The following is a 22624-nucleotide window of genomic DNA, read 5'->3' as shown; positions in this document are numbered from 1 at the left end:
CCGAGGGGAGGGCCCAGAGAACTCCCTGCCCGAGGCCCCAGCGGAGGAACCGAAGCCCACGCCCAGCAGACGACCAGAGCCGCGCCGAACGGGCAGCCGGCGGGCACCCGCCGGCGAGCCCAGAGCCAGCAGGGGCCCGACCCCAGGCCAGAAGGACCCGGAATGGATGCAGCACCAGGAGCAGCCCGCCCAGGGAGGACGACCACACCCCAAGCCGCATAAGGCACCAGGGGGCCGCTGGGAGTCCCCCCGCCGGCCCCCAGGCACCCCAACCTAGCCCCCCATGGCGCCCCAGATCACCCCCTGCTGATGCCGCCCGCGCCACGAGCTTCAGTTTTTTTTAAAGCCAGGGCCCCCCCCAAGGGCCAAGCCAGACCGCCCCGCCGGGATGTGGCCCCCTGTTCGGGCCCCGACACCCTGCCTCACGGGGCACTGCCCAAGCAGGGGCCGTACCAGTAGGTACGCAAGGGCGCGGCACGCGCCACCCGCCCCGAAAGACCCCCGCCACGACCGGCCCGGCCAGCAGGCCAAGCACCCCGGGCCCCAGGAGCACCCCCCGGGAACAGGACCCCCCAAGGGCAAGCCCCCGGGCCAAGCCCCCCGGGACGCGCCCCCCACCCCGGCCCAGGACCCGGCCACAGCCCAGCAGAACCGCACAGCCCCAGACGGCACAAGGCCAGCAGCCCAGGGCCCGCCGTCCCCCGGACGGCGCAAGCCACGGGGCAGCGCCCCCCGCCGGCCCGCGAGCAACCGGCGACCCCCACCGCGGGGACGGAGGCACCCCAACGGCACACATCAAGTAAGGGACAGCAGCCCCCAGCCAAAGATGCCCCGGACCCACCCACCAGTCCGCAGATGGCAGGACGTACCCACCAGGCGGCCGAAAGCAACCTCAACCACCGGAACAGCTAGCGCCGCCCCCCCAGTAAACAGCATCATCCCGAGGCGCCAAACAACCCCGCCCCAACCCCGGTGAGGACACCAGCACCCCCCCAGCACACCCACCCCCCAAACCGGCGAGGCAGGCCGCCCCGGGCCCGCACACCGCGGGGCCCGCCCCCAAGGCCACCAGGAGACGAAACAAGCACCAAGCCACACCCAAGGGGGAGAGGCACCCCCGCGCCCCACCAGGCCGACACCGCCCGGAAAGACCCCTTGTTTTTCTAAATGACAGCATATGTCACTAATCTGACATGAATTTTTAATTTTCCTAAATATTAAGAAACATCAAAGAAACCCATCAATGGGAGAGTAAAACTTCATCAACATTTGTAAAATTACAAAAAGTCACAATTGCGTCTGATCATAAGCTTAAATCCCACGATGACATCCTGAGTACAAACGGAATGTTTTTGATCTGTTCAATCAAAAACACAAGATTGGGATTTAAAATTGTCCTTTAATGCTTCTTTGAATTAAATTCCAGGCACTGGTTGCAGATTTGTCTAATAGACCAAATGTTCTGGAGCATCCGTGTGTTAAAAGAAGGTTTCTCTGCAGAGTGGACACGTGGACTTGTTGCTTGATGTAAACCATTTGTACTGTAGAAACAGAAGAAAAAGATTCATTTCACTTTGAGCAAAAACTGCAGGAATAAGTTCAAATATTTGAAAAAAATTGTTTTTTTTGTAAACGATCTCACCAAACATGCTGAGTGGAATTTCTTTTTGCAGGTGCGGCATCCTTTCTTTGGTAGGGAGTAGTTGGAGCCGTGGATGACGGAGAAGCAGATCATGCAGTCCTCGATTCCCTCGAAGCGTTTGTCCACGTTGTTCTTCCACAGAGCGAGGCCCTCCATTATACTGCCGTTCTGTTCAACAGTCACATTTGGGCGGGTTGGGGTTAATTATAATTGTAAGCGCATGATTGATAATTGATTACAATTATGATGTAATTAGGGCCCGTAACGAAGGCCCTATTGTTCCAGTAAGGATTTTTCTTATTATTGTTTTACCACCACTTTACTTGAATTATTGAGGCCCTTCCCAGGGTGTAATTTCATTAAATTTAGTAGGACGGTATAGTTTGGTGAAAAATTTAACGTGCGATTTTGTGACTCATTAGCGCCACCTAGAGTTTGTAACTTTTCACCGGTTTGAAGTAGCTGGATGGCATTCAGTAGGTATATGCATTGGACCATAACTGGCAAAAATTTAATCTGGACCTATAACCTGAATTCAACAGGAAATCTACAATTTTTAATTAAGTGGGCCAAATTTGGGACTTTTTGCTCAATTTTTGGCCAAACCAAACCGCCTTTAAAAGCGAACTCCTCCTAGAGCGTTCATAATTTCCACTTGAAATTTAGGATTTATGTTCTTGAAAAGTTGTCGACAAATAGTTGCTTAACCAACTCAACCAAAACTCATTGAATCCAATCCAAAAGTCATGCGCAGAATGGGAAACGCGTTCCGCACGTTATGACATAACATTTCACACGACAAGTCTCACTGCCCCCTGGTGGTGATAGAAAAGCTCTTTTTTCATTCTACAAGTGGACGATCATTTGTGAGGAAGATGATGAGTTTTTACAAAACGCACTTCCTGTGGCAGAGCGCCATTCGCCAAAACACGTAATGTTAGAAATTCTGTGTGTGACCCATTTTTATTCATTTGTCGACTTTAAAAAAAAAAAAATTGAGTTCTTTCTCCCTTTTAGGTTGCGCTCAGCAGAACATCTTATACATATACTAAACGTTATTCATTATCAGATCCCGTCCGCGTGTTTTCACCTGATGAGTGAGGTAAGTGCTGAGCTGCAGCATCCAGTTCCTCCACTGCTGCACGGCTACACCTACGCGCCGCCCACTCTCCACTGTGATGGCACCCAGAGGATAGTTCTGAGGGAGCTGAATCACCAACTCGATAAAGATATCATCCACAGAGTAGGTAGCAATCACTTCTCGTGCTGCCGAGCGGGCCTTGACCTGGAGGACAGCCACACGGAGAGGAAATCAGCAATTTCACAATACCGCAGTTTGAGAATACTTTCAGTTTATTTTTGGAAATAGAAAAATACAAAGTTTTGCTTTTACAACACTAAACCAAACCTGAAATTGGCATCAATGAAAAGCACTTGCAGCAGTGCTCAGAAATTTCTGGCGACCCTAAAGGCATTTTTTTCTAGACTTACTTCTTGATCGTGTATGTTTTACTGTATTTAGGTCAATGTCGTGACTCCTAAACATTCGGTCCAACTGCATTTATTTTGGTTAAAAAAAAGTTTAAATGCATAAAAAGACACATTTTTTTTTAAATGTTACTTACTAAATTATTTCTGTAATTTATTATTTTATTCAAAGTGTCAAAACATCATGTGGTGCGACTATTTGTTTAAAAAATCTTTAAATTTACTCTAAATCCATTAAAATGTATTTTTTACCCTATTTTACTTATATTATAGTCCTGTATAAGATTTCAAAGTATTTCTATTTCCATCATAATATTCATGCTCACCTTGCCCGATGATGCTCATATTATGAAATATCATGCAGTGAAAATCTTTATATGTCAAACAAATACAGAAGTTGTGCCAGCTCAGATATTTTCTTAACTGAATTTTATTTTTTATTATTATTAACTTATTATTTTACAATGTGAAAGTATAGAATACAGTTTAAGACTGATTACATCTACGTCTATTTTAAATGTGAATTGAACTGAATAAAATGTATTACCATTGTTGGTATTTTGCTTTGTATTCTTGTATATCTTAGTTACTGATTATTTGTCAGTTTTTGTATTTTTTCCTATACTGTTTAGTATATTGTGTATTTATAGAAATCCAAACAGACAAAAACAATATGACAAAACTTGTTGATTAAGAAATGTGGGTTGGATTAATTTGTTCCTTTTGTTTTCTTGTCCCTGCTCGAAAAAAAACAAATAAATAAAAATGAAATTAAAATGTTTTTATTTCTAATTAGTTATTTTTTTTCTTTCTAAATACTAGATATTTCAGGCAACCTCACGGTTGAAAAACACTGACCTAGAGAGTGAGAGACTTACCGTCATGCTGTCAAACATCTGAGTGCTGCTGTGCACTGACGACACCTCCTGGGCTGAGAGAACGGGGCTCACGTACTTCATTGTGAACTTCTCCACGGCGGCGCTCACTCGTTTCTCCTGGCTGTTCCACCACAGACGCACCATGGCTGGAAGGTCCTGCACTGTGCTGTAGTATACGCTGCACGCCAGGTGAGGGAGCTCCCACTCAACTGTGTCAGTCACTGCGGATAAAAAGCACAGGGGGGTGGGTGGGTTTAAGATTTGACTTGTTTGCCTTTGGCAGCACAGACAGTACTGTGTGTGTAGGCGAAGGTCTGCTCTGCTTACTGTCAACAGCCAGAGACAAGCTCTCAGTGAAAAAAGTTCTGGTCTCCTTTGTTTCCACCCCCTGACCCGGGTACACGGGATTTTCAGGCATCAGTTTGAAGAGGTGCAGCAGGAGCTTGTTAAAATGCCCACTTCTTTTCAGATACTGAGCGTAATGGGCACGCAGCTGGTGTAGTGTAAAAAAAAAAAAAAAAAAAAGAGAAGACTAATCAGTGCCAGGATGATCGCTGAGAAAGGAGATGTCAAAGTTAAAGAGATTCATGCACATCAGACGAGCATACAATTAAAAAAAAAACATAACGACAAAAACACACACAATGAGAAAAAGGTGTCCTAAATAATACCCGAAACAACAAAAATACACCAAATGACAACACAAACACACAAAATTATAGAGAAACAATAAATGACATCCAAAACGACAACAGAAACACACAAAATGTGAGAAAGATGTCCTAAATAACACCAAAACACACAAGACAACAACAAAAATATACAAAATTACAATAACAATGTTTGCTTGGATGCTTAAACGCTGACAAATATTTCTATAATGTGGCCCCAAAAATAAACAAATAAAAAAACACAAAAAATGACAAAATACAAAAGATGAAGGGATGATGGCTGAGAAAGGAGAAATGTCAAAGTGAAAGAGATTAGACAAGCTTACATGGGAGGGGGAGGATTTAAAAAAGGTCAAGAGCAGTTTCCAGGCCAGCAGATATCCCAGAATGCAGGAGTACTCCACGCTGAGGGGCTGCACCACGGCAAACTCCCCCACCTGAACCCCAGCCAGGATGTTATCACACAGCTCCTCACAGGTGGACAGGATAGCCATCAGCGACGCTGGAGGAGAACTGAGCACGGACACGACAGGAATCACAAAATGTAACAGATGTTAAAGGAAAAGAATGAAAAAATACTCCCTCTACTGTGACTTACAGGCATGGCTCATCTCTATCATCATCTGATTTGTTACTGTCTCCATCTCCATCATACTCAGGCAGCTGAGGCATCACCCTGTAGTAGAGAGCAGGAAAAACATCTTCATTTAAAGCTTTTTTAAATCAGAAAAATGTGCAAAACTTTGCAGGAATTTATTATGTATCACATATTTTCAGTTTCTTATTGAAATTTTTAAGGTTTAAAGTGATGATTACTTTTCCAACATGTGGTAGATGGTGATCTGCAGCGGCCGAGCCTTAAAAGGCAGCAATGGACAGAAAGTGTTCATGAGCGTCTGAAGGGGCAGCGGCAAGTTTGTCTTTTGGTCTGCGATGAATCGTGCGGACAGGGAGTTGTGGGTGAGCTGCTGCAGAGGAATGTACGTCAAGGCGGACCCGAGCGCCTCCAGCGCCACCAGAGGGAACACGGGCTCATCAGACTCAGGGAAAGTATCTAAAAGAAGACATAAGCAGGAATATGTGGTCATAAGACTTTAGTACTTTCTTTACCCGCTTGCTTGTGCGAGATGAGACAAAATGAAGCTGCTGGATTTAATAAGAAGTCGAGGAATGGGCTTTTAATGGCACTCCGCCCAGAATTAAAAAAAAATGTATTAAAATGAAATGGAAAAAAAAATGGAAAAAAATTAATTAAAAAAAATAAACAATATGAATAAATTACACCAAGTTGTGTTATTTAAAGTGAAAAATGCCACTCTGCAAATCAAACACAAAAACAGAGACTGATAATTCATGCCAGCCTAAAATGAAAACAAAAATATGTCAACATGACATTAAATATCAATGCGCAGGATATCAGAAAACATTTAAAAGGGGTCCTAAAAACAATACCAGAAATGGCATTTAATCTGATCAGAAATTGTGTTTTTTAAACCAATATCAATAAGCAGCAAAATCAAAGAATCCTCTACTTTAATTTATCAGATTATTATTGTTATGGTAATTTGCTGGAAAAATCTCACAATCACCTGTAATATTAACAGGCAGACGCAGGAGGAGGCTGTAAATCCCCTCAACAAAGAAGTCTCGCCATTCGCCGGCCAAATCTTTTGGCAGCTTCTCCAGAATATCAGGAGGAGAGGAAGTGAAAAACTGGTTCAGCTTCACAATCAAGGCAGCGTTCTCACACATGAAGATCTGCACCCATGGGTTCCACAAACTGCTCACGTTCTCACTGCAAGTCTGAAGAAAAAAAAGCAGCAAAACTAAACAAAAAAAAATGAAAAACAGAAACCATTAGTGTAACTGTTTATTGACCGTTATCTCACCTCCAGCCAGGCCAACATGGCACAAAGCAAGAAATCCCATTGATTTCCTCCAAGAACTGTGGAATAACGAGTCACCAGTGAGGACAGGAAGCGCATCATCTCCACATTGAGATTCAGCTGCTCTGCAGTTACTTTAGACAGGTCACTAGAAATAAAATAAAGAATGTGTTAATATGCTCTGTATATTACACTTGTGAAAGTCAAGGCCGGGGGGTGAAATCTGCATTAAACCGCATTAAAATGACACATTAAACATTTTGTAAAATGACCAGCTAATTCAGTTGTAGAAATCTCAGCTCCTCCATTAACAAAAATTCAATTAAAATCCACAATATGTGCAGAGCTCAGTTTTCCAGTTTTTATATCAAGTGGCAGCAGATAATTTTTATCTTAAATTGCTGAAAGAACTCTCAATTTTTCCAAAAATCTGGGAAATTATCCCACAAAATTTCCCCAAATATATATATATATATATATATAGATCATTTATATGTGGAAGTGCAATCAAGGGCACAGTAACAATTTGCTGTTTTTCCCATCAAAGATCTGTGGCCCCCTTGAGCTCAAACTGAACTAAAATGAGTTTGACACCTCTGCTGTATATCATATACTTAAATATTGATAGATTTGGTAATATTACCTGTTAAACAGAAACCAGTCCTCCTTGCTGTTTCTCCATTCCATCACAGTGGCCAGAATTGCTTGTATAATCTCTACGTCTACATGTGTGTTGGCATTAAGACAGCACTGCAGGACGGCCAGATAACAGCACACGTCTGAAAAAAAAAAAACACAATACATTTTAATACTTGCTTTCATTTTTAAAATTCATATTATTTATTTAAATGTAACGATATCCATCTGGTTTCCTTACTGTCATTTTCTTGCCAGTTCATTAACCCTGCGGTGGCCAGAGTGACGAGTGTTTCCTTGTCCTGTGCCGACAACGTGGGGCAAAGCACCTGAAGCGTGTTTAGTTTGCTTTGAGACTCTGGGAACAAACTGGTCAAAGGCAGCAATAGTGAGTATACGGCATAGTAGCAAACATGGAACGCTCACAATGAAATGACTTTAGACACAGACCTGTCGGCACTACCAAAGAGCTTCTTCAGATCACCAGTGTTCGCCAAGTCGTTGGTGCGGATGTAATGATCCAGGGTCAGTGACCACAGACCTCCGTCAGTCACCGACCTGAAGTGCACAAAAATAAATAATGTAAACTGCAAAGTAAACATGGGAAAGTAGCAGCACAAAAAATAGACAAAAAGACAAAAGAAATACAAAAAGATGACTACAAGAATGACAGAAAAATGTCAACAAAAACACACGATATGATAGAGAAACATACTAAACAGCATCCAAAACACACAAAACAATGACAAAAACACACAAAATGAGAGACATGTCCTAAATGATACCAAAAACACACACAAAAACATACAAAATGCGAGATGTCCCAAAATAATACCAAAAACACACAAACATCAACAAAAATACACCAAATGACAATAAAAGCACAAAAAATAATGGAAAGATGTCCTAAATAATACAAAAAACACACAAACAACAACAAAAAACACACCAAATATTAATAAAACACACACACACGATGACAACAAAAACACACAAGGCAACAATAAAAATGACTAACAATTTTCAGATTGGTTAGATGCTAAAATGCTGACGGGATTTTCCATAATGTGGCAATCGAATCGATCAGACTTTCATATACCAGTACATACAATACAAGCAATTTATAAATGATAATTGATCATAATTAATCTTGTCTTAGAGTTTGTGTGAGAGTGTAAGATCTAAAACTCCAAGTACATCAAGTCAATAAGGAAAGTAACCAATTCTTAGGAAACACAAACATTAAACCCCCCCACCTTGTGTAAAGTGTCTCCAGCAGTGTTTTCTTGGGAACGTGACTGTTGAGTCCATCTGACAGCCCCCAGTCTGTGAGCAGATGATGATAAGCAGCGATGATGCTAGGGCTGAACTTCATCTCCTTACACCACTGCAGTGCGTAGAGAAGCTCTGATGCTGCAAAATAAATAAAGCCAAACACAAGCAGAGTTACATTAAATGTATAATCTCAGAGAAACACTATCACTTGGAAAAAAATGGAAAGAAGAATTACATTTAGTCTGAGCATTACACGTACCTGTGTAGTGAAGGTTTGTTAGAGGTGAGAGACTCTCAGTCCCTTTGTGGTCACAGGAATCAGCAGCAGCAGCGGTCTGCAACACTCTCCCCAACAGGGCGCTGGTAGACAGGTGGGCCGGTAACCTGCTGAGCTCCCTAAACTTCCACATGTCCTTGGACTGTTTTACAGAGACCCCTCTGTGGCGGCTGGCCAGTAAGGGGTTTTTAATCCACTGTGGAAAAGATTCAAACGTCACGTTTGTTAACAAAAAGCTGAATGTGAGAGTGTACAGCAACTTTTATCAAAGCCAGGGCCACAAAATTTTAATTGTCTGATTTGAGGGCTACATTTCATTTTTGTAAAGTATCTTTGATCACTTGTAATAGCGCTTTCTAAATAAAATGTATTATCATTATTATTAATATATTGTCAACATTCATGTCAGTTTTGGGAATAATGACCAATCTCAGCATTAATGTAAATATATGTAAATATTTCTCTCAAATTTTGAGTGTTGTTTTTGTTGTTTTAGATTCATTTTTTTTAGTTTTTGTCATTTTTTTGTGTGATTTTAGAGTAATTCTAAGTATTTTTGTTGTTTTGTGTGTTTTTAGATGAATTTTGTGTATTTTTGTTGACGCTTTGTGTGTTTTTGGAGTCATTCTGAGTGTTTTTGTGTATTTTGTATTTTTAAATTGATTTTATATATTTTTGTTATTTTTTGGTTTGTTTTTATAAGTCATTTTATGTTTGTTGTGTAATTTTGTATGTTTTTGGGGTCATTATGACAATCTTTAGTGTAATTATGTGTTTTTGGAGTCATTTTGTAAATTTCGCTTTGTTTTGTTGTCATCTTGCATTTTTTTCTTGTCATTTTGTGTTAGTTTTATGTGGGTTTTGTATATTTTTCAGTTATTTTTTGTACATTTGCAGTCGTGTGTATTTTTGCTGTTTTGTGTATTTTTCTGTGTTTACTTCAGTTGCCCATGTGTGGTGTTCAGGTTTGCTGACCTGAGGAGGTAAATCCTGTCGGATCTTTGTCCACTCTGTCTGGCTTGGTGAAAGGAGGGTAAGGAAGTGGGTGAGGATGGGGGAAGCTTGGTCACACACAGAGAGGATTGTCTCCACTAAGCTTTGCACGGCCAAAACCAAAACCTGTAAACTGTTTTATAAAAAAGGAAGATTAAAACCACAATAATTTGGGAGGAAATGTTTTGAGTGCAAACAGTAGTCACCCTTTAATGTCCAGAGGGACGGTGAGTAGCTGCTTCATCACCCAAAGAGCCACGCTGTGGAGGAATCCACCTTCTTTCACCTCATAGTCACAGTGTTGGACCATAGACTGGACCCCAGTTCTACAAACAGCCTTCAGCTTCTCTACATGCAAGTCTTTAAATATCACATTCCACACACATTAGTAGATCATCTTAACCAACATTCAGTCATGATTGTGCAGCAGTGTGTATCCACCTGACAGGTGAGTGTGTGTCTGATCCTGGGCAGTGAGCTGGAACACGGTGAGCAGGAGCTCCTCGGCCGACAGAAGCTGAAGACATTCTCGCACCGAGGAGAAGAAAGTGGACGCCACGTCACAGATGAACGAGACCAGAGGCTCCGTGTTTCCTGCGTCCGACAGACTTTTGGTCTCAGACAAAGTAGCGTGGAGCTTCTCTATGATCTTCTCCAGGTAGACCTCTCCTATCAGAGACTCTAAGAGACAAATATAACTATCACTAAAGGTTCTCTACACGCACAAACCGGCAGGTGGCGTTTAATGTTTCTACCGTTGTTGTGTCGCTGCGATACGACCAGGCTGATGAGCGTCCAGCTGTGACTACTTGTAGATGTAGATGATCTGGAGCTGCTCCCCAGCTTACACAGCTCCTCAGTCAGCCCCAGGAGCTGCTCTCCAAGAACTGAACCTTTCAGCCACTCACTGCAGCACGACAGTACCTTGTCCCCTGCACAGGCCTTAGAGGAGAGAGAGACATAATCTGATTACAAATCATTTCAATTAGAGATACTTTAAAAACCAAGTGAATGATCTGTACCTTCTCTGTAATTTGCAGGATGATTCTCCACTCTAAACCCATCTACAACAACAAAAAAGTAGAGGTGTAAGGATACACTCAACAATTCAATTGTTTATTTCAGGAAGTTTAATAGTCTGTAAAGTAGGAGTGTAAGGATTTGAATCCCGATATTGGGTCCTCAATTCAATTTGAATTCAGATTTTTTTTAAATTTAAATAAAACTCAAATCAAAGATTGGGATGTAACGATGCACTTAACTCCTTTTGATTTGAATACATAAAGATCATATTTTGGAGAAGAAAACAGATTAATCAAATTACAGATTGTTATTCTTCTCTTTAAACTGTCAAGAATTTATTTAACCAACTTATTTCTCCATTTATTACCATGCAAAGTTGAACAAAAACACGCATAAAATACAAATATATGAAATATATATGAATGAAAAATAAAAGTGACTTTCTTTTTCTTAAAGTGCAGTTTTTGTTCCTGGCTAGAAATTTACATATTCTCTTTTTCATCGATTTTTAGCTCATTTAGGATATATCCTTACATCCCTACAAAAAGGTGAACACAAATTTGTTACAGTACAGCAGCAGATATGAAGAGTCAAATAAACTGGCAGGCAATAACTAAAATGACTAAAGTCTATCTGGTTACCATGGTGATGTGGTTTAGGATGCGGGTGGTCTCCTGCTGGCTGCAGCAGGACAGAGAGCTGAAGATCATCTCCACCACGTGCTCAGTGTCTCTGCGCTCCTTCTCAGTCAGCCACAGCAACACGCGCTCGTGCAGGAAGTGCACGGCTGGATTTTTGGACACCTCCACGCTCCCCTTTGCTCGTCGTTCATCCTGTTCAACAAGCGTCTACAACAAAGATACGTGCAACAACTGTTTCAGTAAAAATAAACTAATGTTTTACAAAATTATAATATGCTTGATTTCCTTCCACAAGTAATTAGCACCATTTTATTAATCCGTAATCAACTCACACTGAAGACTGTGGGCGTGTGGAAGGACCGGAGCAGAAGGGAGAGGAAAACTAAATGTCTCTCCGACTGTTTCTCATTCACATGCACCAGACATAGCTGAGCCAGCTGGCACACCACATCTTCAAAATGCTGCGTCTGAAGGGACCCCGTCAAAGTCGCCTTCTCGCTCATGAGCTCAGAAGCGGTGGGGGTAGCCTTCTCAGTCACCTCCCCCTCCACCCCAGGTCTCTCAGTGTCGTCTGGCTTAGAGAAATGCATCCTGACAGATTTCTTCTTGTGGACGTTCTTTCTGTTGACTCTCTCAGGGCAACGCATCACCTGTTAAAATAAGAAAATATGGGTTATCTGTTACACTCGGGCACAGAATGAAGTTGATATACAGCCATTCCCAGTGACAACACATGTGGACGACAAAAATGTGATTGTCTGATCACATTATCAACGTTCATGTCAGCTTATCAAATAATGAGCAATCTGAGCATTAATACAGGAAAGAACAGGATTGTGTGTTTTTGTTGTGTTGGGGTTTTATTTACTTTGTTACTTTTGAAGTCATCTTGGCATTTTTCTTGCATTTTTGTGTTTTTTTTCCTGTAGTTTTGTATGTTTTTATTTATTATTTTTTTAGACGTCCTGTGCAGCTTACGGTTGATTTAAAATAATTGTGTTTTCTTTTAGGTTTATTATTTATTTTTCTCTAATTTTTGTAAGCTTTTCTGTTATTTTTGTGTATTTTCAAATGTCTTGTCCAACATTTGGTGATCTTGTGTACTACTGTTGTCATATACAGTATGTTTTTGTGTGCATTTGTTTTCACTGTGTAGTTTTCTGTTGTTTGTTTTTTAGCCATTTTGGACATTTCTGTTATTAATTTGTATTTTTATTCATTATTCATTTATTTCATTCAAGTTTGTGCATATTTTTGTCATTTAATACATTTCTATGTTATTGTGTATTTTTAATCACCTATGTCTATTTTTGCCTAATTTAGTTTATTTCTGTTGATATTTAGGGTATTTTTTTTACTTGTGTTTAATATCTGTTTTTGTTTTTTTGTCATCCGTGACAAAGGTACGCATGTTGCCCCCGAGCCGCCAGTTGCCTACGTCTGTTACGGTGACATACGACAGATAAAGAGATCCTACCTTAAGAAGAGCTGCTATTCCTTCCAAAGCTCGTGGATCGGCCTCCTCCTCGTCAACGTGGCGCACAAACATAAGAGTGATGTCCTCCCAGAAATCTGCTAGAAGTCTTTCAAAAACCACCTTGTTGTCTTTCACTTCACTTTCGGCGTGTAGCCCCGCCCACTTCTCCCAAGATATCAGCATTTCAGTCACCAGGAAAAATAGAGGACCGTTCTGAATGAAAGAGTCACTGAGAGCCTTTTCCAGCAGCGGCAGGAGCTAAAAGACCAAAGAGATGAATGTGGGTGAATAAAGGTCTGAATTAAGAGCATTACAATATATTTAACTGTTACACACCTGTTGACAAATAATCATGGTCCTGATCTTCTCCTGATCCTCCTCTTCCTTTGTATTCTGCAGTATGACGAACCTCAGGCACTCGACTAAGGCTGCCACGATAATGGCATTTTCTGATGAGCTCGTCACTGCACGTTCACTAAACAGGCTGAAAAAGATAAAAAAAAAACCATCAATCCTAAATACACAATAATAAAAATGTGATTATGTTTACAAAGAGTAATTGGACTTTGGACAAAAATATAAAATATGAATGCACACAGAAAGGTACACATAATGATTCCAGCAAGCTCATTTTGTCTTCTTTTTTTTAAATAATATGTTATGGTTTAATTTATTCTAACAAAATACTATAATCTCCTGATGTGTTTCGACTGCAAACTGTCAGTGTTCCTTAGAGGCACGTATTGATCTTCTACTGCTGTGTAGTTTTATGGCGGTGGGTAACCAAGGCAAGGAGCAAAATTTACCGCCAAGGCCTCTACTGATTGTTTTGATGTATCCTTATTAGTTCTTTCTTCAGGAAAGCATCAAAGCATCTACTGATTGCTTTCATGTCAGGAGATTAGAGTAAATTTCAAAGTAAATTTCAAAGTACATCCCCTGAAAAAAGTTGTCTGAACAAATGAAACATATTAAAGTACACATAAATTACCCTGAATTCATGGCAGAAAAAAAGGTGCTGTAGAAGTCCACATTGGGCTCAGTGACCTCGTGTGGCAGTTTGCTTAAAAGTGGCATTAGATTTGGATGAAGTGCTTTAGCCATGCCTTTGCCACCTTCCTTTAACAAGGCCCAAAGTTTAGGGAAGAAACCTTTCTTGGCATTTACGTGTGTCCAGCAGTCCTGAAACACAATTACACATAAAACCATTAAGAGGACTGGATTTTACTGAGACTGAGTGTGCTGTGCTTAGAAGTAAAAGCTTACAGGGATTGTAGAAACAACATGTAGAACAGCTTCCCACACAGGAGGCAGAACAACAGGATCCGTGTCATCAATACTGAGCAGCACAGCAGGACAGAGTCGCGCTGCCTCGGCCTGGACCAGTGCTGGGGTGAACTCACACAGCGCGCAAACCATCTCGAAGAATGCACCTCTCACCTGGCAACAAGCACAAAGCAGCTAATGCAGAATCCTGTTTCAAACACACGACACAGTAACATCCATTCTCATAGTCTTAAACAGTGTGCTGACACGCTCTGGCGGCTGATGTTAGCAAGTAAATCATGGACTCCCACACAAACAGACTTCTATTCTCAGAGTTTGTGTCTTCAACAATCTGTGATTTACTCGCTAACTTCAGCCACCAGAGGATCAGCCGCGCACTGTTGAAGTGAAAGTAAAGGTCCCTTAGGAGAGCTCTTCTTCTCTGCTTAACTCTACAAAACTGCAGAGTTGGAACTGTTTTTATTCTCTTTCGGTAACCAAAAGAGGTTTACATCATGATCTTTAACTTTTCCTGATTATTTAGAGCAACCAAAAGCATCACAAGTTATCATTTTGACCTAAAAAGCTGCTAAATGATATAAAAAGCAGGCTGAATGTTTCACTGCAATAGAAAACAACCGGATATTTACAGGCAAATGGGGCTTGTGATGTCATCAATCAAGTGATTACAAGATGGCGGAACACAGGTAAAGTAGTCCCATTTTTAAAAGGCAATTAAATGACTATGGTGCATAATAATGTGGTTTGTTAGGCATAGATCTTCCAATAAGTAAATTTCAAAGATTTAAGGTCAAACTTATAAAAACAGTGGAGGGTTGGTAAATATATTCGATAAAACAAATGTACATTAGCATCCTAGCTAACAAGAGAATGTGACATTGATTGCAATAAGAATACAACGGTCACAATTTCCTAATTATATTTAGAATTAAATGTAAAAGAAAACACACCATTTAGTTAATATAGCACTCACTACAGCAGTGTTGTGTACCTGTGGTGATTTGTGTTTGCCGTATTTCCAGAACCTTGTGGAACTGACGAGATGTGAAAGTCTTTCTTCCAATGCCGCGCGGTCGTCCTGGAGCAGCAGAGAAAGTAATTTCTTCACACCCAATAATGAGCTGGTGAGCAGGCGCACATATTTGCTTTCTCTCTCCTCCACTGTCACACTTCTAAAAAAAAAAAAAAAAAAAACACATGTGATCAGTAGTTTACAAACAAAGAAAATGTTATATTAGTTCACCCACATGTTTGTGAAGGAACAAAAGTTGCGGTAACACTTTACAATAAGGGTCCCTTAATAATGATAGTTAATCAATCAATCAATCAATCAATCTTTATTTGTATAGCGCCAAATCATAACCAATGGTATCTCAAGGCACTTTACAGTAGAGCAGTCTTAAGGACGGACTCTTCATTTTATGGATACACACATATGCATATATACGTATATACACATACATATGAATCCCACACCCAACATGAATTCATCATGGCGGCAAGGAAAACCTTCTGTTAAGCAGCAGGAACCTTGTGTGGATCCCATTCCTATGATGAACAGCCATCCACGTTATGCTGTGTTGGGTGTGTGCAGAGGAAAGGGTGGAGACAGAGCCGCTGAGTCTCTGTAACTCCACACTGAGGATCCCACGGACCTGCAAGACAAAAGCCAGAAGGAGTACAGGAGCAAACACACAAGGGAGTAAGCAGACATAGAGGGAGTGTTTGAAAGAGGAATGGGACCCTCTCCGGTCCCTCTCTAACCTAAATGACCTCTCTCTTAACGCCCTCTCCAACCTCTCTCCAACCGAGCATGCCAGACCCCCCCCCCCGGCAGTCTATGCCTATTGCATCTTAATTATGAGCTATGAGCTGGTTCCTAACTAAAAGCTTTATCAAAGAGGAATGTTTTGAGCCTAACCTTAAAGGTAGAGAGGGTGTCTGCCCCCCGAACCGTGGTTGGTAGATGGTTCCAGAGAAGTGGGGCCTGATAACTGAAAGCTCTTCCTCCTATACTACTTTTAGAGATGAATGGAACAACGAGTAGTCCAGCATTTTGAGAGCGTAGTGTTCTGGGGGGATTGTATGGCACTACAAGCTCCTTGAGATAGACTGGTGCCTGTCCATTTAGGGCTTTATAAGTGAGAAGAAGAATCTTGAATTCTATTCTATATTTTATGGGAAGCCAATGCAGAGAGGCTAATACAGGAGTAATGTGATCTCTTCTCCTAGTTTTAGTCAGTACACGTGCTGCAGCATTTTGAACCAGCTGAAGTGTCTTAAGCGACTTGCTCGGGCAGCCTGCTAAAAGAGAATTACAATAATCCAGTCTAGAGGTAACAAAAGCATGGACTAGTTTTTCGGCGTCGCCCTGAGACAGGATAGATCTGATTTTAGCAATGTTACGGAGATGAAAGAAGGCAGTTCTTGAAGTTTGTTTTATGTGAGAGTTGAAGGATAAGTCCTGATCAAATAGAACCCCAAGGTTTCTAACAGTTGTGCTTTGTGCCAGAGTAATGCCATCTAGGGCAGTTAGGCTAGCATAGGTTTCTCTAAGGTGTCGCGGGCCCAGTACAATGACCTCAGTCTTGTCTGAGTTGAGAAGAAGAAAATTTTGGTCCATCCAGGCCCTAATGTCCTTTAGACAGGCCTCAAGTTTAGATAGCTGATTTGTCTCACCTGACTTCATTGATACATACAGTTGGGTATCATCAGCATAGCAGTGGAAGTTAACAGAGTATTTTCTCATAACATTACCAAGGGGGATCATATAGATACAGAAGAGGATTGGACCTAGCACAGAGCCCTGAGGAACCCCGTAGCTTACTTTAGTGTACACAGAAGACTTATTATTCACGTGTACAAACTGGTACCTATCAGATAGGTAGGACTTAAACCAGTTTAGGGCAGTCCCTGTGATTCCAAGTAATTTCTCTAATCTCTCTAGTAGAATATAGTGATCTATAGTGTCAAAAGCTGCACTAAGATCTAATAAAACCAGCACTGAGAGTCGTCCTTCATCTGAAGCCCAGAGTAGATCATTAGTTACTTTAACTAAAGCAGTCTCTGTGCTGTGTTGAGCTCTAAAGCCTGACTGGAAGTCCTCGAACAGGCTGTTGTTTTGAAGAAATTCACAGAGCTGAGCTGCCACAACTTTCTCAAGAATCTTTGAAATAAAAGGAAGATTAGATATAGGCCTGTAGTTTGCTAAAGTGCTGGAATCAAGAGTAGGTTTTTGAGAAGGGGTTTGATTACAGCTACTTTAAAGGACTGTGGCACGTAGCCTATTGATAGGGATATATTTATTGTCTCCAACAAAGATGGGCAGACTAGGGGAACAACTTCTTTAAACAGCTTAGTTGGGATCGGATCTGAAAGGCAGGTCGATGGTTTGGAGGATGAAATAATAGAGTTAAGTTCCTGAAGTCCTATATGTGTGAAACAGTTTAGGTTAGGCCTATTTACATTTAATGGTACAGCAGGCCCAGGTGAAGGCAGGGAGTGGCTAATTTTATCTCTAATCTTGTGAATTTTATCGTTAAAAAATGTCATAAAGTCCTCACAGCTGAGGGCTAGAGGAATCATGGGCTCAATAGAGCTCTGACTTTGTGTTAGCCTGGCTACAGTGCTGAAAAGGTACCTCGGATTATTTTTATTTTCTTCAATTAGTGAGGAGTAGTATGTAGATCGACTATGTCGTAAGGCTGTCATGTATTTACTATGGCTTTCTTGCCAAAGTATTCGTGACTCCTCTGTTTTATTGGAGCGCCACATTCTCTCTAATTTACGGGTTGTTTGTTTGAGTGTGTGAGTTTCAGAGCTAAACCACGGAGCTTTCCTCTGACGTTTAATAGTTTTTTCCCTCAATGGGGCAATTGAGTCCAAGGTGGATTTTAGTAGACTAGCAGAGCTATCGACAAGCAGATCCAGTTGAGAGGGGTTATAATTAATATCATAGTTATTTATTGGATGGTGCACTGAGTTTAAGGCAGCAGGAATGGCCTCTTTAAATTTAGCCACAGCACTGTTGGATAGATTTCTACTTGTAACTATTTTATTGCACAGTGCGAGATCCTCTAGGATAATGTTAAAGATAAGTTAAGGCATTATTAAACATTAATTAACAGTTTAATGTTATAATAATCATTATAATGTATTAGCTAACATTAACTAACACACCAGTTAATGCATCAATAAGCAGTAAATTAATGCTTAGTAATTCAAACATTACTAAGCATTAATAAATGTTATAATATGTGGGTAATTAGCTATCCCTATGGATGCATTACTTATTACTATAATAGTAAAATTTAATGTCCAACATAATCATTTACTTACAGTGTTTATTTGGAGTGTGTACGTCAGTGTCATCACAAGGTCGCCCTTAGCTAACCTTAAGTAAGGTATTGCGTAACCGTAGTAACCTGACAGAAACTTTAATACATGTATGGGGTTCCTCATTAGCATTACTTAACCACAGTTAACCATTAGTTCAGCTTTTCTGGACCCTTACTGTAAAGTGTACCACATGTATCACTTAGGTATATTATAATATTATTAAACTGTTAATTAACGTCATATAAGGATAGCTAATTACATTATATAACATTTATTGATGCTTAGTAATATTTGAATAACTAAGCATTAACTAACTGCTTATTAATGCATCAAATGGTATGTTAGTTAATACATCATAATGATTATTATAACATTATCAAACTGTTAATTAATGTTTAATACAGCCTTAAGGGACCCTTATTGTTAAGTGTTACCTAACTTTTTAATTAACTGTGCAGTAGACTGATATGTTAATCACTGTTAGGTAACACATTATAATGGATAATAACATATTCATAAACTGTTAATGCTTAATAATGCATTGACTAATGTTAATTAAAAGACCCTTATTGTAAAGTGTTGCCAAATATGATTAAGCATTAATAAAAGTTACATCATTAAATTATTTATCCTAATGTATGCATACTTAATATGCATTAATTGATTCATTTATAAAACCTAACAACATATCTAGTAATGATTTACTTATGGTGTTTATTAAGTCAGGTGTTGCGTAATATTAGTAACCTGACATAAACCAGCATAGGAGTGCCTCCTAAGCATGAGGTTTATATTTTGCAGTTCAAGACATTGTGTGACTTCAAAGTAAAAAAATAAATAAATAAATAAAACTTACCGCGGGTCACTCAGTGTATCTGCCGTCTCCTTTAACAAAATAACTTGAAGAACCTGCAACAACAACAGTCACACTTTAACCTTATATAAAAATAACAGCAGCACATCTAACGCACTGTTTTCACTGATCTTACTCACATTAAGGATTTCCTCCTTGCAGAAACTGATCGCCTCAGGTTGTTTAGCAGGGGAGAAAGCAGCTTTGAAAGCCTGACAGGCAGCAGAGGCTGCTGGGGAATACGTGTCACACTGAGACAAGATCCAGTGGCCCATCAAGCTCTTCAGACACGGAGCCAAGCTGCGGCGCACCTTCAGCACCAGCTGCTCAAAGGCGAGCTGAGTAGCCTCTCTGATGCGTCGATCGTGATCCTGAACACAATGGCAAACACAAAATACACAAACAGTTATATCTGCATCATGTTACAGGTAGCAGTATAGACTACAGCAGACATGGGACAATTGTATTTAGGGTTTCTACAACTTCACTCAAATTAAATTCAAGACTTTTTATTGTCATTTGAAATTAATTTTAAGACTAACTTCACAGTAAACATAATTGGGGGGGAAAAAATGCCACGTCAATTACATAGGGTTAGGTTAATTTTTTTTCCAGTGTCTAGTGCAGACGTGCAACTGGCGGCCCCAAAGTAAACACACAAAAATACACAACATGACAGTAAAATACACAAATAAAATAGACTAAAATAATCAAAATCACTCTAAAAACCATTAAGAAAAATCTTCATTGGACAGGCAATTTTTGATAAATTAACATTTCCCCATGTTGTTGAAAGTGCAGCTGCAACCATAAGCTGTTAAAAAAATGTAAAAACAAATGTTACCATTTATTTTGAAATGTGAGAGTAATTGTAATCATAAAAATCATACTTATGTGTTAAAATTTATGACTTTTGAAACATTGATTTAGGACATTTTATTTACAAATAAGGGCTTATTTTTAGATTCATGAATTAATACTTTTTAAGACTTTTTAAGGATTCGTGGGAGCTCTGGTATCACTGTGGGGGCCACAAAAACAAGATTTTCTGATCCGAGGGCCACGTTTTGTATATATTCCTGTCATTTTTGTGTTTGTTTTTTTTTTTTGTTGTCAGTTTTTGTTAGGATGATTATGTTTACATTTGAATAATATTGTGTTTATAGCTTCTTATTTGTGGAAATACTTTCTTATTCATGTTTAGACTATTTATGCCTTTTTTCCCCTGCTGAGCATATGCAAAAAAACTGCATTAAAAAAAATCTTTCAAAAGAATTTTAAGTATTTTTTGGAGTCATTTTTTACTGTATTTGTTGTTCCTTTTAGTTTTTTTGTATATTTTTTGTAGCCTATTTGTATATTTTTTGCTGTTTTTAGTATTTGTTGTTTTTTTATGGATTTTATTTTTGTTCTTTTGTGTATTTGTATTGTCCTTTTGAGTATTTCTAGTGATTTGTGTTGTGCTTTTGTATATTTTTGGAGCCTCTTTGTATAATGTTTGCTGTTTTTTGTATTTGTTATCATTTTAGGTATTATTAATGTTTCTTTGTATATTTTATGTTGTTCTTTTGTGGATTTTTGAAGACTAAAAGAATCTTGCTAAAGTTACTATGCGGAGGTCAAGGAATCTCCAATGGAAACATCAAAGCAATCAGCAGATGCCTTATTTCTGAAGCTCAGCAAATTAAAGTTTGAGTTAATGAAATTGATGACATTTTATTTTGAGCGTGTGATGTCAGACACATTTCTGAACATTGTGGCATGGCTGGTAAAAAAATTAACTCACCACTGATATCTTGCAGTAAATCCTTGACCAGTATGGAAGGACTCCTTTGACCTCTTCAGCATCCCTCTCCTGACACATAGACCCAAAGTCCTGCACGGCCTGAAACCAACACACACAGTTAATACATAAACTGGAAGGACACATCCTAAGGCAGGGGTGTCAAACTCATTTTATGTTCAGGGGCCAAATGGACCAGTTTGACCTCAAGTAGGCCACAGTGGTTGGGAATCAAACAATTTCCACATTAATAGTTGAGCCACTGCCACAGAATTAGGCTTCTTTCAACAATTTGAGAGTAAAAATGACTTCCATTGTTTTCTACAAGCATGGGAATTTGTGATAAATTCAATGAAACTCCACTTGAATAATTGTAATGTTCTATTTCCAAAGAAAACTTTAAATGTTGTGTTTTGCTAAAGTGTATTATTTTGCATGGATGCCAATATTTATGTTTGGGTATGAGACAGTGATTTCAAAATACTCCTAATTTCTGCTTAATTTCAATAAATAATTCTCGTTAAAAATTTCTATTTTTTTTAAATACATTGCTAAATGTACTTTTTACTTTCCCCTGCAGACCGATTTTGGACGTTTAGAGGTCCGGATTTAACCCCCAGGCCTTAAATTGATTCAGGTGGTATTTTACAAGGATAAAAAGGTGACAGTTCTCACTTTTAGCCTAGTGACTCCATCCCTCTTGGACAGCTTTCTGAGCACTAGTCGAAAATCAGCATCAACCAGGTTGTCTATGTCCTCGGCTCCGTGGATGGCGGGGACGTAACTCAGCTCCGATGAGACCGACGTGTCAAAACCAACGAACCCGGGAATGACGCCTCCTTCCCGGGCCAGGATCTCAGCAGCTCGGCCGCTGCTGGACGGCTGATTTGAGAAAGAGAAATCAGTGACCTTCGTAAACTCGTGGTAAACAGTCAAAACTGTTTATATAAACCAAAAGTTCACATTAGCATCTGCAGGTGTTTGAGGCTGAGAATTAGCTGAAAAAGCGTCACATTAGCTTTTCGACACTTACCCGGACATTTCCTTTCGTTCGTTGTTTGTTCTTGCCACCCATGACTTTGTGTTAACGTATATATACCTATTGTTTTCTAAAATAACTTGTATAGACGTATTGTTTTCTAAAAACTTAACACTAACAGCATTAACGCACTGCGGTACAATGGAGAAACTCTCCTGGACCGGATAATGGAGATGTTTCTTGTTTTTTATTTCAAAATAAAGCACCTCTTCTGAAAAAATATATATAAATCAACAAAAAAGACTAAGAAAAGTAATTGAAAAATAAATGGTGATATTTGAAAATGTATTAGATGAATAATAAAAAACAATGAAGTACGATTTATTTTTTTAAACTTGAAAGTTTTGCTTTTACTTTGAAGAATAGGATGATCTCATAACATGTGCCTTTACATCACTTCCGCAATTATTTTCCGTCAAAACTATTTGAATGAAATT

General features: G+C 39.7%; 1 protein-coding gene across 1 annotated transcript; it reads right to left on the bottom strand.

Moving 5' to 3' along the window:
* Positions 1–1158: 1158 nt before the first annotated feature.
* On the bottom strand, positions 1159–22376 carry ltn1 (listerin E3 ubiquitin protein ligase 1). Its single transcript, XM_028467347.1, has 32 exons — positions 22182–22376; positions 21824–22030; positions 21152–21250; positions 19506–19736; positions 19369–19421; positions 15166–15346; positions 14154–14327; positions 13879–14069; positions 13224–13371; positions 12888–13145; positions 11743–12060; positions 11411–11617; positions 10769–10810; positions 10502–10688; positions 10188–10427; positions 9953–10106; positions 9729–9879; positions 8736–8949; positions 8458–8614; positions 7652–7759; positions 7443–7570; positions 7209–7344; positions 6569–6713; positions 6269–6482; positions 5496–5733; positions 5278–5355; positions 5006–5192; positions 4336–4501; positions 4009–4229; positions 2733–2927; positions 1643–1810; positions 1159–1541 (listed from the first exon to the last, which is right to left on the bottom strand). Exons 1-32 carry the CDS (start codon positions 22221–22223, stop codon positions 1479–1481), a joined length of 5301 nt encoding a protein of 1766 aa, XP_028323148.1. The 5' UTR covers positions 22224–22376; the 3' UTR covers positions 1159–1478.
* Between the last annotated feature and the right edge of the window lie 248 nt (positions 22377–22624).

This window comes from Gouania willdenowi, chromosome 14, assembly GCF_900634775.1.
Source record: "Gouania willdenowi chromosome 14, fGouWil2.1, whole genome shotgun sequence".
NCBI lineage: Eukaryota > Metazoa > Chordata > Actinopteri > Blenniiformes > Gobiesocidae > Gouania > Gouania willdenowi.
The sequence above is the reverse complement of the archived record's forward strand: the minus strand, read 5'-3'. Positions and strand labels throughout refer to the sequence as shown.